General features: G+C 40.1%; 1 protein-coding gene and 2 long non-coding RNA genes across 4 annotated transcripts; 2 read left to right on the top strand and 1 right to left on the bottom strand.

The window, feature by feature from the left end:
- Nucleotides 1–2,646: 2,646 nt before the first annotated feature.
- Nucleotides 2,647–6,964, top strand: LOC123979951 (protein translocase subunit SecA-like). Its single transcript, XM_046064062.1, has 3 exons — nt 2,647–3,106; nt 3,511–6,755; nt 6,932–6,964. Exons 2-3 carry the CDS (start codon nt 3,537–3,539, stop codon nt 6,962–6,964), a joined length of 3,252 nt encoding a protein of 1,083 aa, XP_045920018.1. The 5' UTR covers nt 2,647–3,106; nt 3,511–3,536.
- Nucleotides 6,965–11,926: 4,962 nt separating this feature from the next.
- Nucleotides 11,927–13,470, bottom strand: LOC123980955. Of its 2 annotated transcripts, XR_006827613.1 has the most exons (3): nt 13,401–13,470; nt 13,126–13,326; nt 11,927–12,999 (listed from the first exon to the last, which is right to left on the bottom strand). It is a non-coding gene; the product is annotated as an uncharacterized LOC123980955 (long non-coding RNA). The 2 variants fall into 2 exon arrangements; XR_006827612.1 differs by having other exon boundaries at nt 13,126–13,455.
- Nucleotides 13,471–14,511: 1,041 nt separating this feature from the next.
- Nucleotides 14,512–16,707, top strand: LOC123980949. The gene is made up of 3 exons (XR_006827605.1): nt 14,512–14,538; nt 14,834–14,875; nt 15,522–16,707. It is a non-coding gene; the product is annotated as an uncharacterized LOC123980949 (long non-coding RNA).
- The last annotated feature ends 6,045 nt before the right edge of the window (nt 16,708–22,752 follow it).

Raw genomic sequence — 22,752 nt, 5'->3', positions numbered from 1 at the left:
ATAACTATGACATGGATGACTGAGAATCTTCATAGACATCAATAACTGGAAGTACATATAAAAATGTCAGTGCCAATGTAAAATAAATAATATTCCTGACATCAAAGTAAAGATTTCAGAAAAATGTATGAATTGTTAAAACAAACATAGGATATATATTAGCTGATTTCATAATTATGTGACCATGTAAAGATTGAGTTGAGTGTTTGGGACTGGCTCACAGTGACTGACCTACTTTGATACTGCAGCATCTGCCAAGGCTGACTGCTAGAGAGACGCTCACAGAGCTGCACACCAAGAGCTGCAGGTAGAGGAGAAAAGATACCAGTGTAGTGGCTGCAGTATTACAGCAGGTCAGTCACTGTGAGCTGGTCCCAAACACTCAATCTTTTTATGGTCACATAATTGTTTAATCAGCTAATATATATCCTATAGTTGTTTAAATATCTGTAGTCACAGATCACCTCCTGTAGTATCAGCAACAACACAACAGCAGCAGCAGCAGCCGCATCCATAGCAACCCCTCAACAGCAACTGTTCCCTGTAGGTTATGTCAGCCCACAGTGTTTTAAAGCTAGAGTTGGGTATTCCCGGTTTCTTTTTGCGTCACAGCATTTGCTGATGTATCGATACAGAAGCATCTGTATATGCGTGTCAACAAGGAATACATAACGATATATTTCTATGTGAATAGTATGAGATCAGTCGTATTTAAATCCTATTTCCATGTGCCCTTTTTATACTTTGAGCACCTGCCCTTCCAAAGGTCTCTGCACAGCCCTGAAGGCCTTTACTGGAAACCTGAATGCTAACTTTATTAGTGTGACTCCTCAAAACTTAACTTAAAATTTAAATAAATCAAACTGACATATCATGGCCTGCAGACCAACAACACCTTTTTTATTCTAAATTTACTTCGAGTCTACACCCTGCAGCAATAATTCCATCAAGTGAGGCTATTTTTAAGGTTTGTTCATTAAATTGAATTACATCTTAAATGATAATTGTTCAAGTGGGGATAATTATCAGGCAATGCAAACAAAACTTATGCCTAATGGCACATTAAGAACAACTGATGTTGAGCAAGCTTTGATATTACTGGTATGATGTAGGCAAATCTTGAGTTCTGAATAAAAAGGCATATTGGTAGCTTAAAGACATGCTCTCAACTGCTTATGGACAGTTGGACAGTCGTTGTCGAGTTGGAGAGAAACTGATGATTAGTTATGGTGACTGCAGAGAAACCTAATTAGTTCTAACCCTAAGTAGGCCTACGTATTAAGTTCATATGCATCACACATACCTAGGCCTATTGAATAAGACTAACATGCTAACTGTCTTTAAACGAGTTTCACAGTTGTTGACTTCAGTATATAGATAGTGATGTAACATTATTTGTCCAGCATTAGCTGGATTAGCTCTTGGCATTAGCTCTTTAAAGTTTGTAGGGTAAATCTTGACTGTGAGAATCTTCTTTCTGGATCACATGTAATCTCTACATGAAAGCTGTTACCAGCAATGTAATTCAAGGCTCAAACTCAAAAGGTTAATGCTTTGCCATGTGTATGAAGTATAGTGATACTGTAAGACTTACAAAAGCACCAGGGCCATTTAACTAAGAGCAGTTTTGCCTCAGAGACTGTAAATATTCACATTAAATTTTTTAATCAATGGCAACACTAAAGTAGAAACACTCTAAAATCAAAATGCTGATAAATGTCATAATATGACAGCCTATGTAAAACAAGGCAAAACAAGACCAACATTAATCATTTACATGTAAATATCAAATGTATGATCATCTGATGGCATGAAAATGTTTAGCTGTCACAGGTCAACATTACTTGAGTACACCTTGATCGGCTACCAAGAAGTCTTTTTTTGATTTTCAAGAAAGTGAAAGAAAAAAATCAAGCTGGAACCAGTGGTGTAGGGGAAGTTTGTCTGTGGACAACAAAAGAAGTCACCCAAGACATGGTGGGCCTTTGCCAAACAGCCTTTTGTACGACATTGCTGCCATCCATCTATGTATGATCATATTTTGTCATGGAAATGACCTGCTGTCACAGTACACCTTGATAAGCTACCAACAGTTCATTTTCAAGAAAGTGAAAGAAAAATACTGGTACCAGTCATGTAGGGGAATTCTGTTGGTAGACAACAAAGAAGTTAGCCTGGTATGACCTTTGCCAAAAAGCTTTTCCCATCAGTCACGCCTTACAAAGGCAGATAATAGCCATTTTGAGACAGAACGCTCACCACACATAAGCTTATATAGCCTATAGGTTGTACAAAGTACAGTTGCTTGCTGCCCAAAACAGACACAAGATACAAGGTAGTTTATTTGTCATTATACAGCACAAGGTTGTATAATAAAACAAAACATGTTACACACACACACACACAACATATAATGAAGTGTAGGCTTTATGTAAAAAATATGGTTACATGTAAAATAAAGCCATATATACAGTCATTTATATACATTCCGAACATCCCACAGTTTATTTTTGAATTTGCATCTGGGGTGAATTTAAACAGCAGCAACCAGAGGATAATATGGTTTCATCTTCACATTAACTAGTTAAAGGTAGATACAGCATTCTGCCAGTCATTTGAAATATATTTTAAGTTATAGTGATTTAATCTCCCTCTTCTTATGTCTGTAAGTCTATCTACTATTAAAATCTATATTGAGATTGATAAAATAAAACATCTAAATATGTGATGTGAGGGTAGCTCAAACGCACCAAATTGGATCAATTCTTCTAATCCGTGTGCAAAGATACAAAGTGATAAGATATGATTACTTTTGCTTAGTCATAACTCATGACTTTGGGTTTTATGCATTGATACCCCTAAACTTTTAGAAATGGAAAAATGTTGGGGTGGAGCTGCTCTTAGCTTAATACAGCTAGAAAGGAATTTAAAGTAAGTAATACATAGATCAAAAGGAAGGCAGGAAATTCCCTTGGGTCGGTGACTGAGCAAGGTTGGTCAAAACGAAACAAACACTTAAAAAGAAAGAATCAAAACGCAAACATCAGATCTTCTCAGATGTCCTAAAGACACACACCACTTCTCATCTTTTTTCCATCTCTCACAGGTGAGTATCAGACTGCTACCTTAATACATTAAATGCTAATATTGTGAATAACAAAAAACTTAAAATAACTTTTTTATCTATTGCAAATGTCATTTCTGTAATAGCATCAATGCATATACATAGGCGGACAGACCTCAAGCAAAGAGTAGATAATATAATAATAGGGTCAAGCACCCAAGCTAGCTCAGGCTGAGTCTGATGGAAGTAACTGTGTTTTGATGCATTTTTGTGAATATTTGTGTGCTGTGCAGTGTAGAGAATAAAAACTGCTAAATATAAAACGTGAATTAAGCCTGTTATACACCAATATTTAAGTTAATGCTGTAGCAAGTTAACATTATAATAAATTGCAGGTATTAAATTGTGTGTATTGCGTTAAGGATATTTTCCCCCTTCCTGTTTAGACCAGATGTGACAGTTTTTCTACAAAATGGATGAATATGACAGGGATACCGGAGTCGAAGAATTGGTTAACAGAAGTCTGTTGACTCCCAACAAAAATGAAGAGCTTCTTCTCAACAAGCTGCAGGGACTGGTTACAAATATGAAATGGAGCCCAACGGATGCCACTGACTTGTTCATTGCTCTGCTGAAGCGATTTGAGAGATCAACAACAAATGACAGATTACATCTCCCGCTATGGATGTTGAAAATGTTGCATTGTATAGAGATTAATTACATTACTCCCAGCTGGAGACCTGAAAAAGGAAAAACACTTATCGAGCTGGTCCGAGACGAGACTGTAACAGATGAAAACCTCAAAAAATGTTTAGCAGATGATCCAGAAAAGAATCTGGATGAAATTCTTGAGGAAATCCGCCAACAGAAGCTCAACGAAATTGATGAAAAGCTTTTAGATGATGTGAGAGACATCGTGTCATCAGTTGATGAAGATCTTACATTACACAATGATGGATCACAGCGGAGTGGTTTGAAAAAAGACTTGCTAGAGCTCTGCCAGGCAGCAGAAAAAACTCACTTCAGACCACGACTGACACAGATGGTGAGCTGGTGTATCATGGCTCTTTCCAAAACAGGGCGGTTAGTTCAGGTCGGCACTGGAGAGGGGAAGTCATGTATCGTGGCAATGTTCGCAGCTTTTACAGCTAGGAGAGGAAAAATGGTAGACGTCATGTCCAGCTCTCCTGTTCTAGCTGAGAGAGATTTGAAAGAATGGCAAAAGTTTTATGAAGATTTGAACATCAGTGTAGACTGCAACACCAACAAACAAGACAAAGAGTTAAAAAAGTGCTATGAGTGTCAGGTTGTTTATGGCACTGTGGAGGAGTTTGCTGGAGACTGGCTTCGGCATCACTTTCAAAGGAAGGACATATTTGGGCAAAGAAAATTCCAGTGTGCAATTGTGGATGAAGTGGATTCCTTGATGCTAGATAAGGGTCTTCATGTGGTTTATATAAGCAGTGATATGCCTGTTTTGCAACATCTCAATCCACTCTTGGCATTCATATGGGCCACTGCTAATCAGTTCAGTAAGATTGGCACAGAGACAACTGTGGGGAGAAAATACCCCTTCCATCATGTTGTGCTTGAAAACATAACAAAGGGCAAATATGTTGATGAGTTCACCATCCTCCAAATGGCTGAGGACACAGGTATACTGGGAAAAGGTTCTGTTAGGGACTTTAGAAAGAACCCGAGCCTTTTAACTGAAAAAACTGCAAGCGTTACTGTTAACCAGCTGGCAAAGTTCTTTGAGACAGCAGAGAGTAGATTCCCATCTTGTCAGTTTGCTCTGCACTGCGTAAACAATGATGGAGCAATAGAGGAACTGAACAAAGGACACCAAATAGAAATGGCTGGAAGACAGAGAGTACCACTGCTTTTAAGGAATGGAGGCTTCTGTCAGTACATGTATTCTGGTGAAGAGAGTGTACAGAGAGCTGCAGAAACAGAAATAAAACGTGCTCTGCATTTTACACCATGTGAACTGAGCCAAGATAAAAGTAGCTGCTACGTCCCGGGCTTCCTCTCAGATCTGGTCAAATCTAAACTAAAGGTCTGGATTAAAAATGCATTCTACGCACAAACAATGACCATGGATCATGAATACGTCGCTGAGACACATGGGATAGTGCCTGTTGACTACAGCTGCACGGGTGTTGTTGAAAACAACATGAAATGGTCAGATGGGCTACAGCAGTTTCTTGAAATGAAACATCAGTCCAAGCTGAGTGACATGACAGCCATCACAAACTATATGTCCAATGTTGGCTTGCTTCAAAAGTATGGAGATCAGATCTTTGGAATCTCTGGGACTCTTGGCCAACAAGCTGAGACTGAGACCTTGCAGAAAATCTACAAAGGGATCAAGACCTGTCAGATACCTTCATTCAAACGCAGAAAGCTTTTTGAGGTTGAAGGAGTGATCGTAGATGATGAAAAAGAATGGATTGAAAAAATCTGCCATGTTGTCATTGCACAAACTAACCCTACTCCATACAGGGCTCCAAGAGCTGTGTTGGTCATCTGTGAGACCATCAGTCGAGCAAAGGTTATCCACCAAGCTCTAGGAGGCAAGGTCCCCAACAGAAAGCTTTACATAAACAACAACACGGACAATACAACTATCTTAAAAGAGCTTCAAGCTGGAAACGTAATCACAGCAACAAACCTTGCAGGTCGTGGAACAGACCTTAAGGTTTCAGACAACATAAAGGAAGCTGGAGGTTTGTTCGTTGTGCAGACCTTCCTGCCAAAAAATGCTCGAGTGGAGGCGCAGGCATTTGGCCGCACTGGTAGACAAGGATCTCCTGGGTCTGCTCAGCTCATTGTCTGCTCCAGCCATCTGTCTAAATCACTGACATCAGTTGACGTATTGGGCAAACTTCCATCTTTACTGCAAAATATGACAGTCGTGGCACTTGATCACAATCTCTTTGTGAAGCAATTGAGGATGTATCAAATGAGCAGAGATGAAGAATCTTTCATGTCTTTGGCTTGTATAGCGCTGCATATTTTGACAGAAACCTCATACTCAAAAATAAAGACAGTTAAAGTTGCCAGACATGACCATGTGGAGAAATCACTACCTAGATTCTTAGAGTGTGACATCCCCGTAATAAAGAAGAAAGAAGAGCTCTTTAGTCAGTATCTGGACGTACTAGATGAAGTGTACAAAAGCAGTAACAACAAGCCAGCAGACTCAGATTTGTCTGCACTGAATGAATTCTGGGGAATGTGGCTACTCACCAGCTTCAATGAGAATGATTCCATCATGGAGTTAAAAAACAAACTAACTGAAGACCTGAAAACAGCCAGGACAAAACTCAGACAGAGAGAATCACCCTTATCAAACCTGCACTACTACACTGCATTTGGCAATGAGCTGCAGGAAAAGGGACATCTCAGAGAGAGTATCGAGATATACACTAAGGCCATACGTCAGGACCACTGCTGGGCAGCAATTGCATATTACAACCGTGCATTTGCATCTCTAACCCTGAAAGATGGGCATCAGGATCCAAACTGCATCAATCAAGCTTTGGAAGATTTAGAAAATGCCCTCAGGTCTGTTGAGCTTTACTGTGAACAAATTGAGGTCACTCAGAGATACTCCAAACAACAAGTCAAAGAACTCCACAGTGAATCAATCACCAGATTTGACAGTCATATCATAGCGAGACTCAAGGTATTGCTGTGTTTGAAGGGAAACATTAATGAGGCCAAAAGGAAGCTCCAAGAGACCAGAGACACTGGTGGTGTTGTTAAACTAAATGAGAAGTCAGTTTATTTCCTCGTTTCATCAAAACAACTTCTCGCCATGATATGTCATTCTTTAAAATCACTGAATTTAATCTTCTCCAGAGACCCTTTGAAGATGCGCCAGCTCATCAGTGATCGCAGCTTTGACATTTCCATTGAACTAAAGTGTCTGGAATCTCTGGGGCTGAGTCATGTCTATACCTTAGACACACTGCCTTTTTTCTATAGACCTATTTTGAAGATACGCAGTGCCCTGCATTGGATTTTTGATAAGACAATTTTTAGTTGTAAATGGTGGTCCAAATGATTTAGGTAATGCCCTCGAGGATAAGCAATCTGCTGCAAATGGACTGAAACAACTATGGAAGGCATAAACCTTTAGGAATTAATATTTTTTTACACTAATGTTGATATTAAACTTGATTCATCACTTTTAACAACATTTCTCATCTTAAAACCATGTGATCTGACAAAACAAACAAATATTTTTTAAAATGTTCTTAAGTCTTAAATTTTGTTGCCATTGTTTTCCATATGTTTTGGTTATGATTGGTTTTGAGCTTTACAAGATACGGTTACTTAGTCCTTTATTTTAGTTATTCAAATGTCAGTAACAGTAACTCAGTGTCAGTAACAGAGTAACTCAACCAATGTTGTGTTTTATATATGGTGGGTTAGAGTAACCATGAAAATAAGTTATCTGTCAGTATAAATAAAGTGGTTTAGCTTTACTCACTGAAGGCTTTTTTTTGGAGAACTTAGATCACATACAATATATTTTATTATATTTATTTATTTATAAGGTATTTTGATTATATGCATAATAAAGAACAATGTATTATCACCACAGAGAGATCTGGTGTGTTTTGTTTTTACTATGTAATATTTACATGTAATAAAACCTTCACCGCCAATTGCAAAAGCAATTCTCTCATCACTTGAACATTATCTTTTAGTATGTTATAGTACTGAAGTTTGCCTGCATTCGAGACTGGAGAATTATGACAATTTGTAGGCTTATGTTTAACACATAACACATTTTTGCACAAGATATGCATGCATATTGAGTTTATTTTATATATACAGCAAACATAAGTGGTTGCAGTTAGGATGGTTCAGGTAAAAAAATAAGGTCGATATACAGTTAGAAGATGTAGTCAAGTTTAAACAAAATCCAAACAGTAGCAGCAAAGTATTTAAAATCAGATTTGACAATGGTGGAATAAAGGTAAATGCTTTTCCATCCCGTTCAATTCAATATGTTCATTAGGAGTTGCACTTCAAGTTTCATGTTGAGCCCATTTGTGAGAACAAGTTGGATTTGAGGATGCTAAAGCCAGTTGTGAGCCAAAAATTAAAAATTTCAACAGTAGTGTTTATAATTTTTCTTTGTGGAAGTGGAATTGTAAAAGTTTAACCTTCATATTCCAAGGTTAAGAACAAGCTCAAGATCTTGTTTTGCTTACTAAATTAACCCACCTATTTCAAGAGGTTCGTGCTCAAAGTGTGTACTAATGCCATAAGGTTGATAAACAACTGTGCTTTCCATTTTACTTTACTGAAACCATGATGGCACTAATCTTTTCTTGCATTTAGTGATGCTGGCCAGAATTCTCATAATCAGAATCAGCTTTTATTGCCAGGTATGTGTACACTAGGGCTGTCCCCAACTAAGGATTTACATAGTCCAATCAGAATCGTCAAGTCCTGCCTGTAGTCGACTGATGATGATGATGATGATGAATCATGCGTGGTTTTTTGTGTGCAGAGATTGCTGCTGCCGACAACTGCATGCACGTTGCGTTTCCTTGTTGTTCTATTTCAAGTAGCCGGCTATTTAAAAACGATAAAATATTCTTTATGGGGTTGGGTTACAATTTTGGATTTATTCACGCACTTCAAAAATATTTATTGAAAATTTTATTCTTTTTACATATGTATTTACAGCATTTAACATTGAAATGTGTATTTTAACAGGCTGTATATTAACTTATTGGGAGAAAAGTGGTAGTTCTATGTAAAATCAGTTGTTGAGCACCCCCACATTGCAAAAATGGCATGATCCTCGTTTCGCTGTGAAGCTTTGACAGTGAGATTGAAAGTCGAATCATGAATCTTCGACTATTAGGGGTAAGCCCTAGTGTACACATAGGAGGAATTTGACTCAGGATTGGGTATTGCTCACTGTGTGCTTACTCATACAAAATAAAATAAAACTAGAACTGCAAGCAGTTATAAGCGAGGTCCAAGCCCTGGCGCCAGCCGCCCCCTCGCCCTGCGGAGGATGCTTGCTTGTGTGTCTACAGTATGCAATATTGTCATAGTGATTTTATATATTGTATTGTGAATCTGAGATATGTTTGGATTTTTATTGACTATATGTCTAATCATATCAAAATAAATAAACTAGAATTAATATTTTATAATATTCCTGACATCAAAGTAAAGAGTGAAGAAGAAACGGCCCTATTAGATTTCAGAAAAATGTATGAAATGTTTTTGAATCTGGTAGCTTTTCTCCTCTACCTGCAGCTCTTGGTGTGCAGCTCTGTGAGCGTCTCTCTAGCAGTCAGCCTTGGCAGATGCTGCAGTATTACAGCAGGTCAGTCACTGTGAGCCAGTCCCAAACACTCAACAATCTGTACATCTTTTCATGGTCACATAATTGTTAAATCAGCTAATATATATCCTATAGTTGTTTTAATATCTGTAGTCACAGATCACCTCCAGTAGTATCATCAATACCACAACAGCAGCCGCATCCATAGCAACTGTTCCCTGTAGGTTATATCAGCCCACAGTGTTTTAAAGCTAGAGTTGGGTATTCCCTGTTTCTTTTTGCGTCACAGCATTTGCTGATGTATCGATAAAGAAGCATCTGTATATGCGTGTCAACAAGGAATACATAACGATATATTTCTATGTCAATAGTATGAGAAGAGTCCTATTTAAATCCTTGTACCATGTGGCCCTTTTTATACTTTGAGCACCTGCCCTTCCAAAGGTCTCTGCACGGCCCTGAACTGGACTACTCGCTTGGTGTTCCATACAACATGAGTAAGAGCCCAAAATAAACATTTTACTGTGATTTAATTGCAATAAATGGATCAAAATAGTGCAGATTTGTTTAACATATGAATTGATGCTTTGTCAGGTCAGGACAATTTTTAAAATGATTGTTTTCCTATTGGAGTTTGGATCAATCAGGGCTGCGCTATGGTAACTTGTTTTATTATAGGGATGCACCACTGTTTTTATTGCTGCCTTGGATCGACTTGTCGCAGAACTGGATCAGAGGTATCTCTCCTGCAAAGATATTCGGCAGACATTTGGATTTGCGAACAATATTCCATCCGTCTCTGTACAAGAACTTCGTACTTGCAGGACGATTTTGTGGACGAAATTATACAATTCAGAGAATTTATTAAAGAAAACGAAGACACCCCAGAGGGGAGCGCTCTTTTTCACAACTGGGACTAAAAATAAACTGAGACCTACAATGGGCCAAAACATATCGAATCACCTGTCTTTGATGTCACTTGAAACAGGAGCTGCTGCAGAAGTTTTTAGTCTAACTGTTGGTTTAGAAAGGTAAAATCTGTTACAGCTTGTAAGTGCATTTTGAATTCTTTTTTTCTGTGGCATTGCTGTTTATAGTAGGCTAATGTCTGAATGAGTGTGGGCTGTAGACCTGAGGGTTGCACTTGAGGCGTGTAATATAGACCGACCCTTTTACACATGGCACTAAATAATTTTTTTCTGGTAAAACATGTTTAGGACCTGAGGATGTAACAATTAAGGGGCTCGTTCTGGAGCATAACAGTTTATGGTTGTTGGTGTTTATGGATTACTTGCAACCTAATTATGTGCAGCATATATCCCCTTTGCGAGCACATTGTGCGACTTTTTCTGTCAAGAAAACACTTTCAATTAAGTGACATTTGTCTGTTCCATATGATACACATGTCATGAGTAGCAAAACTGCATCACAGATATTTTGACACATACTCAACGGGGGAAACTACTGTACGTTTTGAGGTACTTAAGTATTTTCACTTGTTGCAACCTGTAGCCCTACTTCCACTAGACTACATGTCAGATGGAGATAATGTATCCACTTGAGTTGACACCTTTACAGAAAAAGGCCACAAGTCTTTGAAATGCAAAACACAGTTAAAGAGTAAACCTGTTGTTTAAACCTATATGACTTTTCAGGTCTTACAAAAAATACTGTAGTCAGGATCATTTTTGAAATGTCTACGAATTGTTGACTGCTCCACTAAACCTTCCATCAAATTTCTCACATGGTTTCATTACATTAACTGTGAAAATGATTTCACTGAACACCAAAGATTAGACAAAAAACAGATTTGTGTATCTTAATTATTGGTGAATTATTCTGTTCCTTGCATACTTCCCTTGGTCCAGTTTAATTTATGTATTTATTAAAATGCTCCCTTGTATAGTGCTTGCATAATGTTATAGAACGGTCATTATATATTTCTGGCTTTTATTTTTAAATCTTTATTTTTACTTCTGGGTCACCTGACCCACCTGTCTTGCTTTTCTTAACGTCTTTCTTCAAATAGATAGAACCAAAACTGGAATTTGCTAAAACTAAAAATCAGACTGTTATTTGTTTTTCCCGTCTCTCATTGGTGGCCATTTGTTTTATAGCGATGTCCAACATTTAATTCATTAAACAGAATGTCACCAGTGAAACTGATCTTGGCTTTTACTCAGCATGCTCTGTTATTTATTCAGGAAACAATCATTTGAGGTATACAGGGAGAGAGCAAATACTGGTGAGTGAATCTGTCCTGTTGGGCTTTACGTGTGACATACAGGTCTCCCTCTAATATGTAGGCTTACGCTACTTAATTCAACGGGCCGCTCCTGTGTTACTGCCGCAATAATTCTTTATGTTGTAAATACATTGCTGTATTGAGAAAGGTAAGTTTGTTTTCTACTCCAGCCTGTCCCTTATTAGCTGCTGCAGTGCAGAATGAACAAAGAATAGACTAGTTTCTAAACTTCCTGTAACGTTCAGCTGTTCAGGGGTTGTGGGCCCAAATGCAGACAACGAGATGGAACTGGTGAGTTGGTAAGGTAGTGAGGTTTATTGCAGCAATGGTGAAAACTTACAGCGCAGGTGAAACAAGAATGTCCATATATCCAGATGTGAGAGTAGTCCGCAACCAGGAAACAAGAGACTACTCAGGAGGCTACACTGGAGGCTCAGGTGAGGGAGAAACTAATTACACACAGGTGAGACCACTAAGACAATTAAGGACAACCACAGGAAGCAAAACAAAACAAGAGACACTAGGGCAGACTAACTACAAACTGAAACAGGAAGTAAAGCTAACTGAAACACATAAGGAACAATGTCACAAAATGAAACATAACACAGACAACGTAAGTGACTTGCTTACAATACAGAAATAAAGAGCATAGGGACAGTAGAACAAGAATAGAAGCACTGATGAACTCATAACAAGTAAACCTGACTATTAAACAAATGACCAAAGTAACACATACACACACTACAGACAAGAACAAACACAAAGGCAGGGAATGAGCACAGAAACAAACAAAACAAAACACACCCAACCAACCCAAACCCGTGACACTTCCTAAGGTTATGTTGCAATTGTGGGCATATTGTTTTGGATTTCCCATTTCCAATTACATAAGAGGCCTTCCTGAGAACATCATTGGCTTTAACTGACAATACAAATGAAAGACAAAAATATTTCAATGATTAGCAAACTAGGAGCAAGCTAGCCTAATGTCCAGGACCACCATGGATGCATTTGCCACATTGTCCAGCTTGCAACTGGTTGTGGCATCTCTACTAGATGTTCATTTGGACCAAGTGAAAGCTGAGTTCAACATCATCTACAAGTCAGACTAGAACACGAGGAGTTCCACAGGGAAGTGTTCTGGGTCCTCTGCTGTTTGTGATCTATGAAGGAAATCTGAGGTTTATTTGCTGATGAGTCAAACATTTTAGCTTAATTAAGAACCAGAACACACTGAACACACTGGATCAACTCAGAAGTGATGCTCTGTGGTGACAGCAGTGATGACATCATCACAGTCGTCGTCCAATCCCTCCTTAGCCTGACTGGGCGGGGTCATCACCATGGAGATGGGCAGGTCATTTCCTTCAGTCAGAGCAGGTTAGAAAGAAAATGTAGATCATTTATCTGTTAGAGACAACTTTCAATCGTCAACACAATTGAGAGACCGACTGATTGATTGTAAGGTCAGTGAATGATTCAGAGTGTTACCTGTGGCCCTGAGGCGATATAAAGACACCATGAGGAGAGTGGAGATGAAGTATGGACAGAACACCACCAGGTGGTAGATCAGTCTTAACACAAGCTGGAGGGGGTCTGAGGCAGGGGGCGATGGAGGAGGAAGGGCTTCAGAGGGTGTCAGGTCAAAGAGAGTAGTTGATGTTGGGGGCGGGGCTGTGGTTGTAGGTTTACCTGTAGAGAGAATCCACCTGGTCAGGTGAATCTCTGGATGAAATAAGTCCTGAAATCAAAGGTAACCTCCTCACCTGTGACAGAGATCCAGCTGGATGGAGACTCTCCACGACCGCTGATGTTACACTTGTAGAGGCCTTCATCAGACTTGTTAACATGGTGGATGGTCATGTGACCTGTAGGCTCAGTCCTGATGAGGGAGCCATCTTTATAGAAACCAGCTGGGAGGTTGGAGGGAGGGGTCTTTGTTTTACAGTGCAGAGTGACATCATGTCCCTCCATCACAGGGAGGACAGGACTCTGCAGGATCACTGGTCCACCTCAACACAGAGACAAACTACAGCATTTCATCATTTACACACAGCTTCATCAACACTAACTCCACAGTCTGAACTGTGGTGCTTTTGTCCCTTCTGGCTCTGGTAAGAAAGAACTTTTGTTGTACATTTTATTGTTGCAGTTAATGACTATGAGGGTAATTAAGAGGTGCAAGTGCTGAAAGATAACCATATTTTTTATGTAATCTACTAATTAGTGTATATCTAAGCAGAGCTGGTGTCCACTTTTGGATTCAGACCAAACGGGAATTTAATCCTCATTTTTCTTGCAGGGGTTTTATCGCTGGACAACTACCAAGTGTTCACACACAACGCGATATCGTGAAGAAACACAACTCGCCATTACTACAGCTAAATGAACCCAAAGTAAACAATTTGCTGTGATTAAATAGCAATAAACAGATCAAACTGATAATAAAGATAGAAAGATAAAATAAGAAATAACTACAACATGATGCAGATTTGTTAAACATATGAATTCATGCTTTGTCAGGTCTGTCAGCAAGACAGCAGGGCAACAACTTCTAAAATGTTTGTTTTCTGAATGGAGTTTGGATCAATCAAATTGTTCACTGTAAAGTACAACGATAGCTGGAAATAACAGACACACAGTTCCTGAACTCACCAGGTAGTTCAACTTCTTTTCTTTCTTTCTTTTCTCACACCTCCCCCAATGCTCACTTCACTTTTGGTCTGAAAGCACCTTTAGGCAAGGAAGCAAGTTCATTTGTGTGATAGGGAAGGCAACAGAGGTCTACCACTAGGACCCAGCCAAAGGGGCAGAGTCTATAAATAGGGGAGGGAAGATCACCTGGTCCTTTCTTTCTGCAGTCACACACCTGAGAGAGCCTGCCTTTGTTTGGTGCTTGATTGGGTAGGCTTTATTTTTAAATAGGTTTTACTTTTTAAAAAATGTTTAAAAATCCAAGGCTAATAATGCATGTCCAGATCTAGATCCTAGAATAATTTGTAGTTCATTTTATTAAAGACAAGTTAAATAATTGTTAAAAACCTTCTATTTATTAGAGTCTTCATGGGGGTGAGGGTCCAAAACTTGGAGGGATTGATTGTTTAAACACATTAGCTAAAGCACAGGTATATTTAAGATGGTTTTAAACAAGATTTTAGCCTTTTTTATATGAATGTACCATGAATGTTTGAAAATATAGATTCCAGTCACCAGAGGGGAATGTGCTTCTAAGTCAAGCAAGGTATGATAAATGTTACATTGCTCATGCTTTGTGAAATGTTTCTTTTAAAGTGTTTTTGTATCTTACTGTGTTTGTCAAAATGTTAGCACATAAGTAGGAGGTGGTGGGGAAGGAGGAGGAGGTGTGAAACTGAGTTAAACTGTTACTGTCTGCTTTCCTGCCATCAAACTCGGCAATGTGTTAGTTTCAGCTTTGTTCTCCACCTTTTCTGAGCCTCCAGTCACTCTGCCCTGTTCTTGACTCAGTAAACACATAAAAACTAAATATTTGATGAATATTTAGGTAGATTTCTTTTCATATGACCTAATGAAGCAAACATGCAGAATTCTTCATGTATGGTGTTTTGAACCATACAAATACAGGATTTTAAGGCCCCTCAGTCTCATCCCTTGGCTACTCAGTGCTCCACCCAGTGTTGGTTAGCTTCTGAATCATCTGTATTTCTTCCTCTTTGAGGTTAAATGTTTGCTTTTGATTTTAGCAAAGTAAGAATAACAATGAGACAGTGATCACAGCCCCTGTGTTTGTTATTGATCTGGCTCATTAGATTAATGCAGTCTGATCTTACCAGTGACAGTGATGTTGATGGTGTTACTGGTTGCTCCCTCTCTGGACTCACACCAGTAAACTCCACTGTCCCATGCAGTGATGTAGCTGATGTAACATGAAGAACCAGCTGGTTCTCCTCCCCAGTCGTCACACTGAGTCCTGGTTTCTGTGGTCGTGTTCCTCCTCGGTGTCCATCCAGCAGAGCTGTTGTCCTCCTCACAGCTCAGAGAGAAAGACTCTCCTTTAAACAGCTGAGAGCTGCTGGGACTCACAGTCAGAGAGGCTAGAGGAAGAGAAGAAATCCGAATCAAACTCAGATATGAGCCGACAGACACGTTTTGTCGGTTTTCAAATTTAACTCAATGTTGGTTAAGATCTGGCTACATGTGTCCTACTTGTAAATATATTATAAATATATTATTATATATAAATAAAGTAAATATATTTTTCTTTTTCCACTTCTTCTGTAGCCGCTGCATCCTGCTGTGCAGTGTCTGAATTACATTTATATAGCAGCAGTTTTAACTTTGGCTCCAGTCTGCAACACTGTGGCATCAAAACTGCATTCAGTGTTTTATTGTACTTGTAAAGTGGCTGTTTCCCTCCACAAACACTGTCCTAAACACTAACTGTTCGATCAGGGAGTGAATAACTTTTCAGCTGTGACAGAAGACGTTTGCTCACCTTGGTTTGTTGTGCAGCTCAGCAGTGAGGTCAGAACTAAAGAGAAATCACACTCAGGTTGGTTTGAGGTGTTACATGCAACAAGACATCTGGACTTTCTACAACACAGAACAACCTGCTTGTAGTGCACAGAAAAACAGCCACACATTGATATTAGATATGGAAACAACATATTATTTTTATTGAAGGACACATTCAGTGTTTTTTAAATCCTTGCTTGGACAGCAGTAAGTAAAAGCAGATGAGCTGTTCAAGTGCAGAAAAGACATGCAGACTCCAAAGGGTTAATCAAAGACTTAAAAAGGCTACAGCTCCTTTGATTGCAAAGTGTTTGAAGTTTGGTGTTTGTTTGTTGTTTTACTGTTTTACACAAGCTTTAACATGTAGTTATCACATCTGACTAAACTGATTAACTGATGAACTAAAAGACTAATTCATGTGAATGATTGACAGATTGATCGACAGGTTCATTTCAACTCATTTATTATTTTTGTTTAATTTACAATAATGTTCTCCTCTGTAGAACATCATTCACATCATATATTGTAAGAATTCAAATAACTACGTATTGTTTGAAAATGAAAACTCGCTGTTTTATTGTTCCATATTACCAAATAATGATCACTGAAATTCCAGCTTTCTTGTTGTAGCTAAAATGTACATGATCCATTTGGCTGTATTCACGCTATAACTCACTGCTGCTCTCAGAAACACCAGAAATGTTTTCTAACTCTAAACTAATCTTTAAAACAACATGGAGACACACATTAAGCATATTTTTACTTACCCAGCAGCCACGGTAAAGAGGACACCTCCATTTTACAGTAACATTAACGATTACCACTCACACTAAGTAAAACCCACCTCCTGCCTCTTTCTGTAGCACTGTTGTGGTTTTCTCTCACACAGTTGGCAGGAAATAGGCTTTATGTTTAGTCTCAAAGTTACATAACTGACCAGGTTTTGCAGAGCCACAAGGCTGACACATACTGAGGTCACACCTTTATACAAGTTGGTCTCTAATAAACCTATATGTCTTCGGACTGTGAGAGGACACAGACACAAGGCCTGACAGAACAGTAAGGCTGGAAAGTCTACTGTTTTCTGTTTTCACTATTGTTATTGTTGTTGTGGTGTATAACATATGTGCGGATTTCTTCTCAACACATCATCGCAGCATTATCGTTCGGATACCACATTGTCAAGCTCCCTTTACAATTGAGAGTTTTTTGAGTTTGGTCTTTCTGCACTTGCCGTAGCTGGTGATGTCATACCTCTTTAAGACAAACTAGACAACAAACCTACTAGGTTAGGTTTAGGAAAGATCATGGGTGCTTGTTACGTCCTGTGAGGTCCTGTGTTGGGGATTGTTTGGTTTTTGGGTGTTTTCTCTTTCTCCATGTGCCGTGACACCATACTCGCAGCTGCAGCTGATTGTTTGATTAGTCAGCTGTGATCTGCTGTGCTGTGGGAAGCAGTGGGCAGTGTCGGAGAAGCGGACGGTAAGATGTGGCATAAGAGAAGACCAGCTCCTGCAGTGGCGGCACACAGACACAGCGGCCGCCACTAAAGGAGCCGGCGTCCTCCTTCCGTGTCAAGATGCAGGTTATACGGTCATGATGCCGGTTGGACTCCGGTGAGCCAGATCAAACAGTAATAGATTTTCCTGTTTATTGGAGGGTGGGGTATTTTACAGATGGGCTCTCGCCACAGATAGAGTGTTGTGTACTAAGCTCGTCTCTTTATTTCACAGATGCCCCCCCATAACTTTTGTTGTGATTATCAAAGTCCCTTACTTTTGCCAGGGGTTGCTTTAGTTGTCCCCTAACCATCTTCAGTGGACATTGCTTTCCGTTTACTGCCTGGTAATTAATACATTTCTGTTAAAACTTGAACCTGTGTCACCTGCTTGACTTTCCACCCTGGGAATTCTAATTAGCTGTTAGTCCCACATCCCCTGGATGCCACCGGGATGTAACAGTGCTTCTCAATTCCCTTATGTGTCGTTTCCTTGCTCAAAACAGGAAGTTGTTCTTCTCCGTCATCTTGCAAACCGTCCCAATCTCGCTCAATTTGTACTCTGAGGACTGAGGAGCGAGCAGCGATCTCTGAGGAGCTATGAAACCATGCCAAAACTGACCAACTCCAAACAGTACGTTACCTGTAACACCAGAGGAAACAAGACCCTGGATCTGCTGTATGCCAATAGTTGCGTTCGAGATGAGGGCGGCTGACTTTCGCCTTGAAAGTCTAATATGAACTGCTTTATACAGTCTATGACTGCAGGTGACTGCAGGGGCGCGGTATAAAAACAGCGCCGTCAAGTCGGACATATTCTACCTGCGTGAGCTTATTGTGAGCTGAGATCAATGACCGATCTCGAGGTATTTGCAAAGAATAATGCTGCGAGACCAGGCAATAGTGTGGTTCCAACTTTGTGTAGCCGGGGTGGGGAGTAGTCGCCTTGCTACCGCGAGGCTTTGATGTCATGTGACATGGTGACGTTTTGCAGCGCCGGCAAAAGTTGGACACAATTTCTAACCAGCATGCCTTATTTTAATTCCAGCATGCATCACATTAAGCCAGCGCTGTTCCGCCCCGCATGAAGTCCAACGCACCTAATGTTAAGGAGGCATACAGCGCCACCGCACTGCCCCCTCTTAGCAAATCTGACCACTGTCTGTTTCTGCTGACTCCAACACGCACAAGCCTGCTGTTAGGAGACAGCCTATCACCACCAGGACTGTGCAACAGTGTTCAGGGGAGGCCCTCATGGAGTGCTACAGGACAGTGGACTGGGAAATGTTCTAACAGGATCACAGTGATTGAGGGTCTGGCCCAATTTGTCACTGACTACATCAGGTTCTGTGAGGACAGTATCATCCCCACCAAAAGGATACGCTGCTTCCCCAACAACAAGCCCTGGATCAACAGAGACATAAAATTTCTGTTGAACAAGAAAAAGATTCATGGCAAAGGACACCGAAGAGGCCAAGAAAGCAATCCAGAGGGCTAATGACTCTCACAAGAACAGGATCGAGGGGAAGCTGCGGCAGAACAACAGCAGAGGGGTGGAGGGGGGGGACCATCTTAGCATCGACAAGGCCAGGGGACCTGACGACATCCACCCTAGGGTCCTCAAGGTGTCTTTTTGAACTGTCGCTGAGGTTGAGAAAGGCCAGCTCGGTGGTGGGGATGGAACTGGACGGCGTGGAGGCAGTGACTGAGAGCTGAAAACCATCATAGACAACCTCTCTCATCCTCTCCATGCCGAGCTGAGGCAGCTCAGGAGCTCCTTCAGCCCCAAGCATCAAAGCACTTTGTAGGCTCATTTGTGCCATCAGCCATCAGGCTCCGCAACACCAGAGCAGCAAACTGAGAGACTATTCCTGATTTTATATCGCGTATCCTGCATTCCTTTGGAGCGTAGGTTGTGCACGTCTCCAGAAATTATGTGTCCGCAAGATACAATTCAGCACATGAATGTAGGGACAGTATGTCGATCTGACTGGCAGGTCAGCAGCACTCTACTGTTCCACACACCAAGCCAGGTGGTTTCAACGCAAAAGAAGAAGAAGGTCAGAAACGGATTTTAAAAAAGGAGATTTATGGCGGGATGTTTACAATAAAACTCCTGGAGCTAGGTCACAATTACCCAGATCGTTACGATCATTAAAATCATAACCTCCTCGAGCGTTTGGTTTCTTTACGTTGTGCAAAAAGTCGATGGAGAAAGAACAGTTGAAAGCATATAATAAGGCTGTTAGAGACGCAAGACACGCACACTTCTCCAAAATCATTGCAGACAACCAGAACAACAAATTGTTACTCTACTGAAACCAACAACTTACCTGTTAGATTCTATATAAAAAAAACAAACACATTTATGCCTTTTTTAGTGAATATCTACTGACCATCGTGAACTATTCTCTACAGATGGGTGTATTTCCTACTGCCTTTAAAACTGCTATGGTGAAGCCTTCTGAAGAAGAATAATTTAGATGCTACAGTACTCAATAACTACAGACCGGTCGGTATCCAATCTTTTTGGCAGAACATTTTCTGCAGAAACAGAAGTATTGGTCATTGGTTCTGAATCTCAAAACTCAGAAACTGCGAATGCTGGCACTGAATCCCTGTCATAAGGTGAAAAACCTGGGAGTTATCTTTGACTCAGATCTCAGTTTTGAGTCAGAAAAATTTCTAAGACAGCTTTTTATCATCACAAGAACATTGCTAGAGTACGACCCTTTCTCTCGCAAGCAAATACAGAGACACTTATCCATGCTTTTATTACCTCCAGGATTGATTACAGTAATGCTCTGCTTTCTGGTCTTTCAAAAAATAAAACATCTAAACTACAGATGCTTCAAGCTGCTGCTGCACGTCTTTTGACAAAGACCAGAAAGAGAACACACATTACCCCTATCCTAAAGTCCCTGCATTGGCTTCCAGTTAATTTTAGAATTGATTTTAAGATCCTTTTACTACTTTGTAAGTCACTTAATAGTATTGGTTGAGAATACTTAACAGATTGAAAAGTGCTATATAAATAAAGATTGATGGATTAACAGCTTCATTCTGTGACATTCTGCTTACACACACACACACACACACTCTGTTCGTGGTGTCTGTTTCTAAGATGGTTGCGCCCCCACCCCCATTTCTGCCCCCCTGTCCAGCCTGGTGACAAATAAATACGTAATTAAATAAATAATAAAGAAGACAAAGGAGTAAAACTCTCTTGTTTAAAGCTAAATCTGTCTGGTAAAACTGAATTCAGCTCATACTGCAGGCTGCTGGGCAGCAAAAGGATAAATAAAAACAACCTGTCCGAGCTGCTTGTTTCTGATGCTGGCTGCACATTTCTGGCTGCTTGTATTTCACCCGGGTCTGTGGGACTAACTCAAGACGTCTGCACTGGAGTCTGGATGTGAATCAACTGTGCTTGTACTGGATGACGGTTATTTACAGGATATGTGCATCCATATCTCCCAGTCGGCCCAGTCAACATTTTATTAGTCAGTAATCAATATGAATCCATTGCTTTATTGTAACTACACTTTGACTGAGAGACAGAAAATCCCTGTCTTGTTTTAAATGGATGTGTGCCATCACATCCTTATATTGTCTGGACTGGTCCAAATATTGTTGTCTTTTCCCTGAGAGCGAAACACTTCATAATGTCACTAGGACAGAAAACATCACCGAAGTTACAGAAGCCCTGCAAGATTTACAAACAGCAGGAAACACTCAAGCTATGAACGCTACAGTTACAGAAGAAGGAAAAAATGACTGTGCAATGTACTTGGATACGTGCGGAGTTAGGAGAACCAGGACGGTCCTGCACATGGGGATGCAAGCCATTACCAGGGTTAGAAAATGATGGGTATATGGAGAAGGAAGGATTCCCAACATCTGCACGTAAAAACACCTGCCTCACCCAAAAAAAGAGATTTTACAAAGTCACTTGTGAGCACAGTGAAAGACAAAAACCCGAAGAGAACAAGAGAAAAATCTAAATGTCACAATGTTCGAGGACACCTCCACAAGGAACGCCTCCTTCAAAAAAGAGCAATGGAGGCCATAAAACCAGGAGCCGGCACTCCGCAGCCATAAGCACTTCCTGATTTGAAGGAAACACAGCAGAAGCAGCCTGAACCAAACAAACAACGAGCAAAATAAAAGAGGTTTATTTCAAACAAGGCCAATAACACCACCGATGCAACCACAACGACTCTCTTTAGAGCGAGTAACCTGGAGCTTACTGCTGTTCTGACCTTATGGCTCCTCTTCTGTTGTATGGGCCAGTGGTCTCCAGATCAGCCTTTGAGACTCCTGACTCTGATACAGGGGTTCCCTAAATTAATTATCATCAACTTGTGGCTCAGGATTCTCAGATTTAGCCCTGTCATGATTTGTCACCTACATGATAGGACGCATTACCCTGTATACTGACCACTTATGAATCTGCCAGGGTGCAACTCTTGAATTCTGGATGATCCTAGACACAATTAAAACTGTTCTATGTGCCTCTAAAAACTGCTAACAGTCCCCAGTTTTACCTATTAGGATAATTCCCAAAGGCCTGGAGGATCGGACCCTTTAAGACGGAGAGTTGGACCAGTACGACCTGGACATTCAGGATCTAACAACCAAGAAATGTAAAGGAAATACTTTGAGAAAGGATATTTGCATAAAAAGAAAACATGCAAAGCAATGTAAGTATAGAAGAATGTCCATTGTCAAGTAAAAAGTAACTTAAGCTAAAAAAGACAAACCTCCTGAATGACCTAAAAACACGCACAGCAGATCAATAACTCTAACAAACTCTTCTTCCCTGTGAACATGACACAAAGACCTTATACCGGCTATATTTCCTAAACTTGCATGTACTGAAGACCTAATGTCCGCACCACTTTTCAACACACAGTGACTCCCTTGGTAAGTTATATAAAAATTCACCCCGTGCACGTTTGTCATGAACGGCGAAAATTTGTTACAGAGACCAAAGCAGTTTTTTGTACCAGGCTGTAAACATGTTTATTTCTGCTGTAAAGCTGAATATTTTAACATCATCATTTTTGGCACCTCCACTGGCAGTCTGAACGAGGCCACACACATTTAATTTTAGAAATAGGTTC

This window comes from Micropterus dolomieu, linkage group LG12 (genome assembly GCF_021292245.1).
Source record: "Micropterus dolomieu isolate WLL.071019.BEF.003 ecotype Adirondacks linkage group LG12, ASM2129224v1, whole genome shotgun sequence".
Taxonomy (NCBI): Eukaryota; Metazoa; Chordata; class Actinopteri; order Centrarchiformes; family Centrarchidae; genus Micropterus; species Micropterus dolomieu.
The sequence above is the reverse complement of the archived record's forward strand: the minus strand, read 5'-3'. Positions and strand labels throughout refer to the sequence as shown.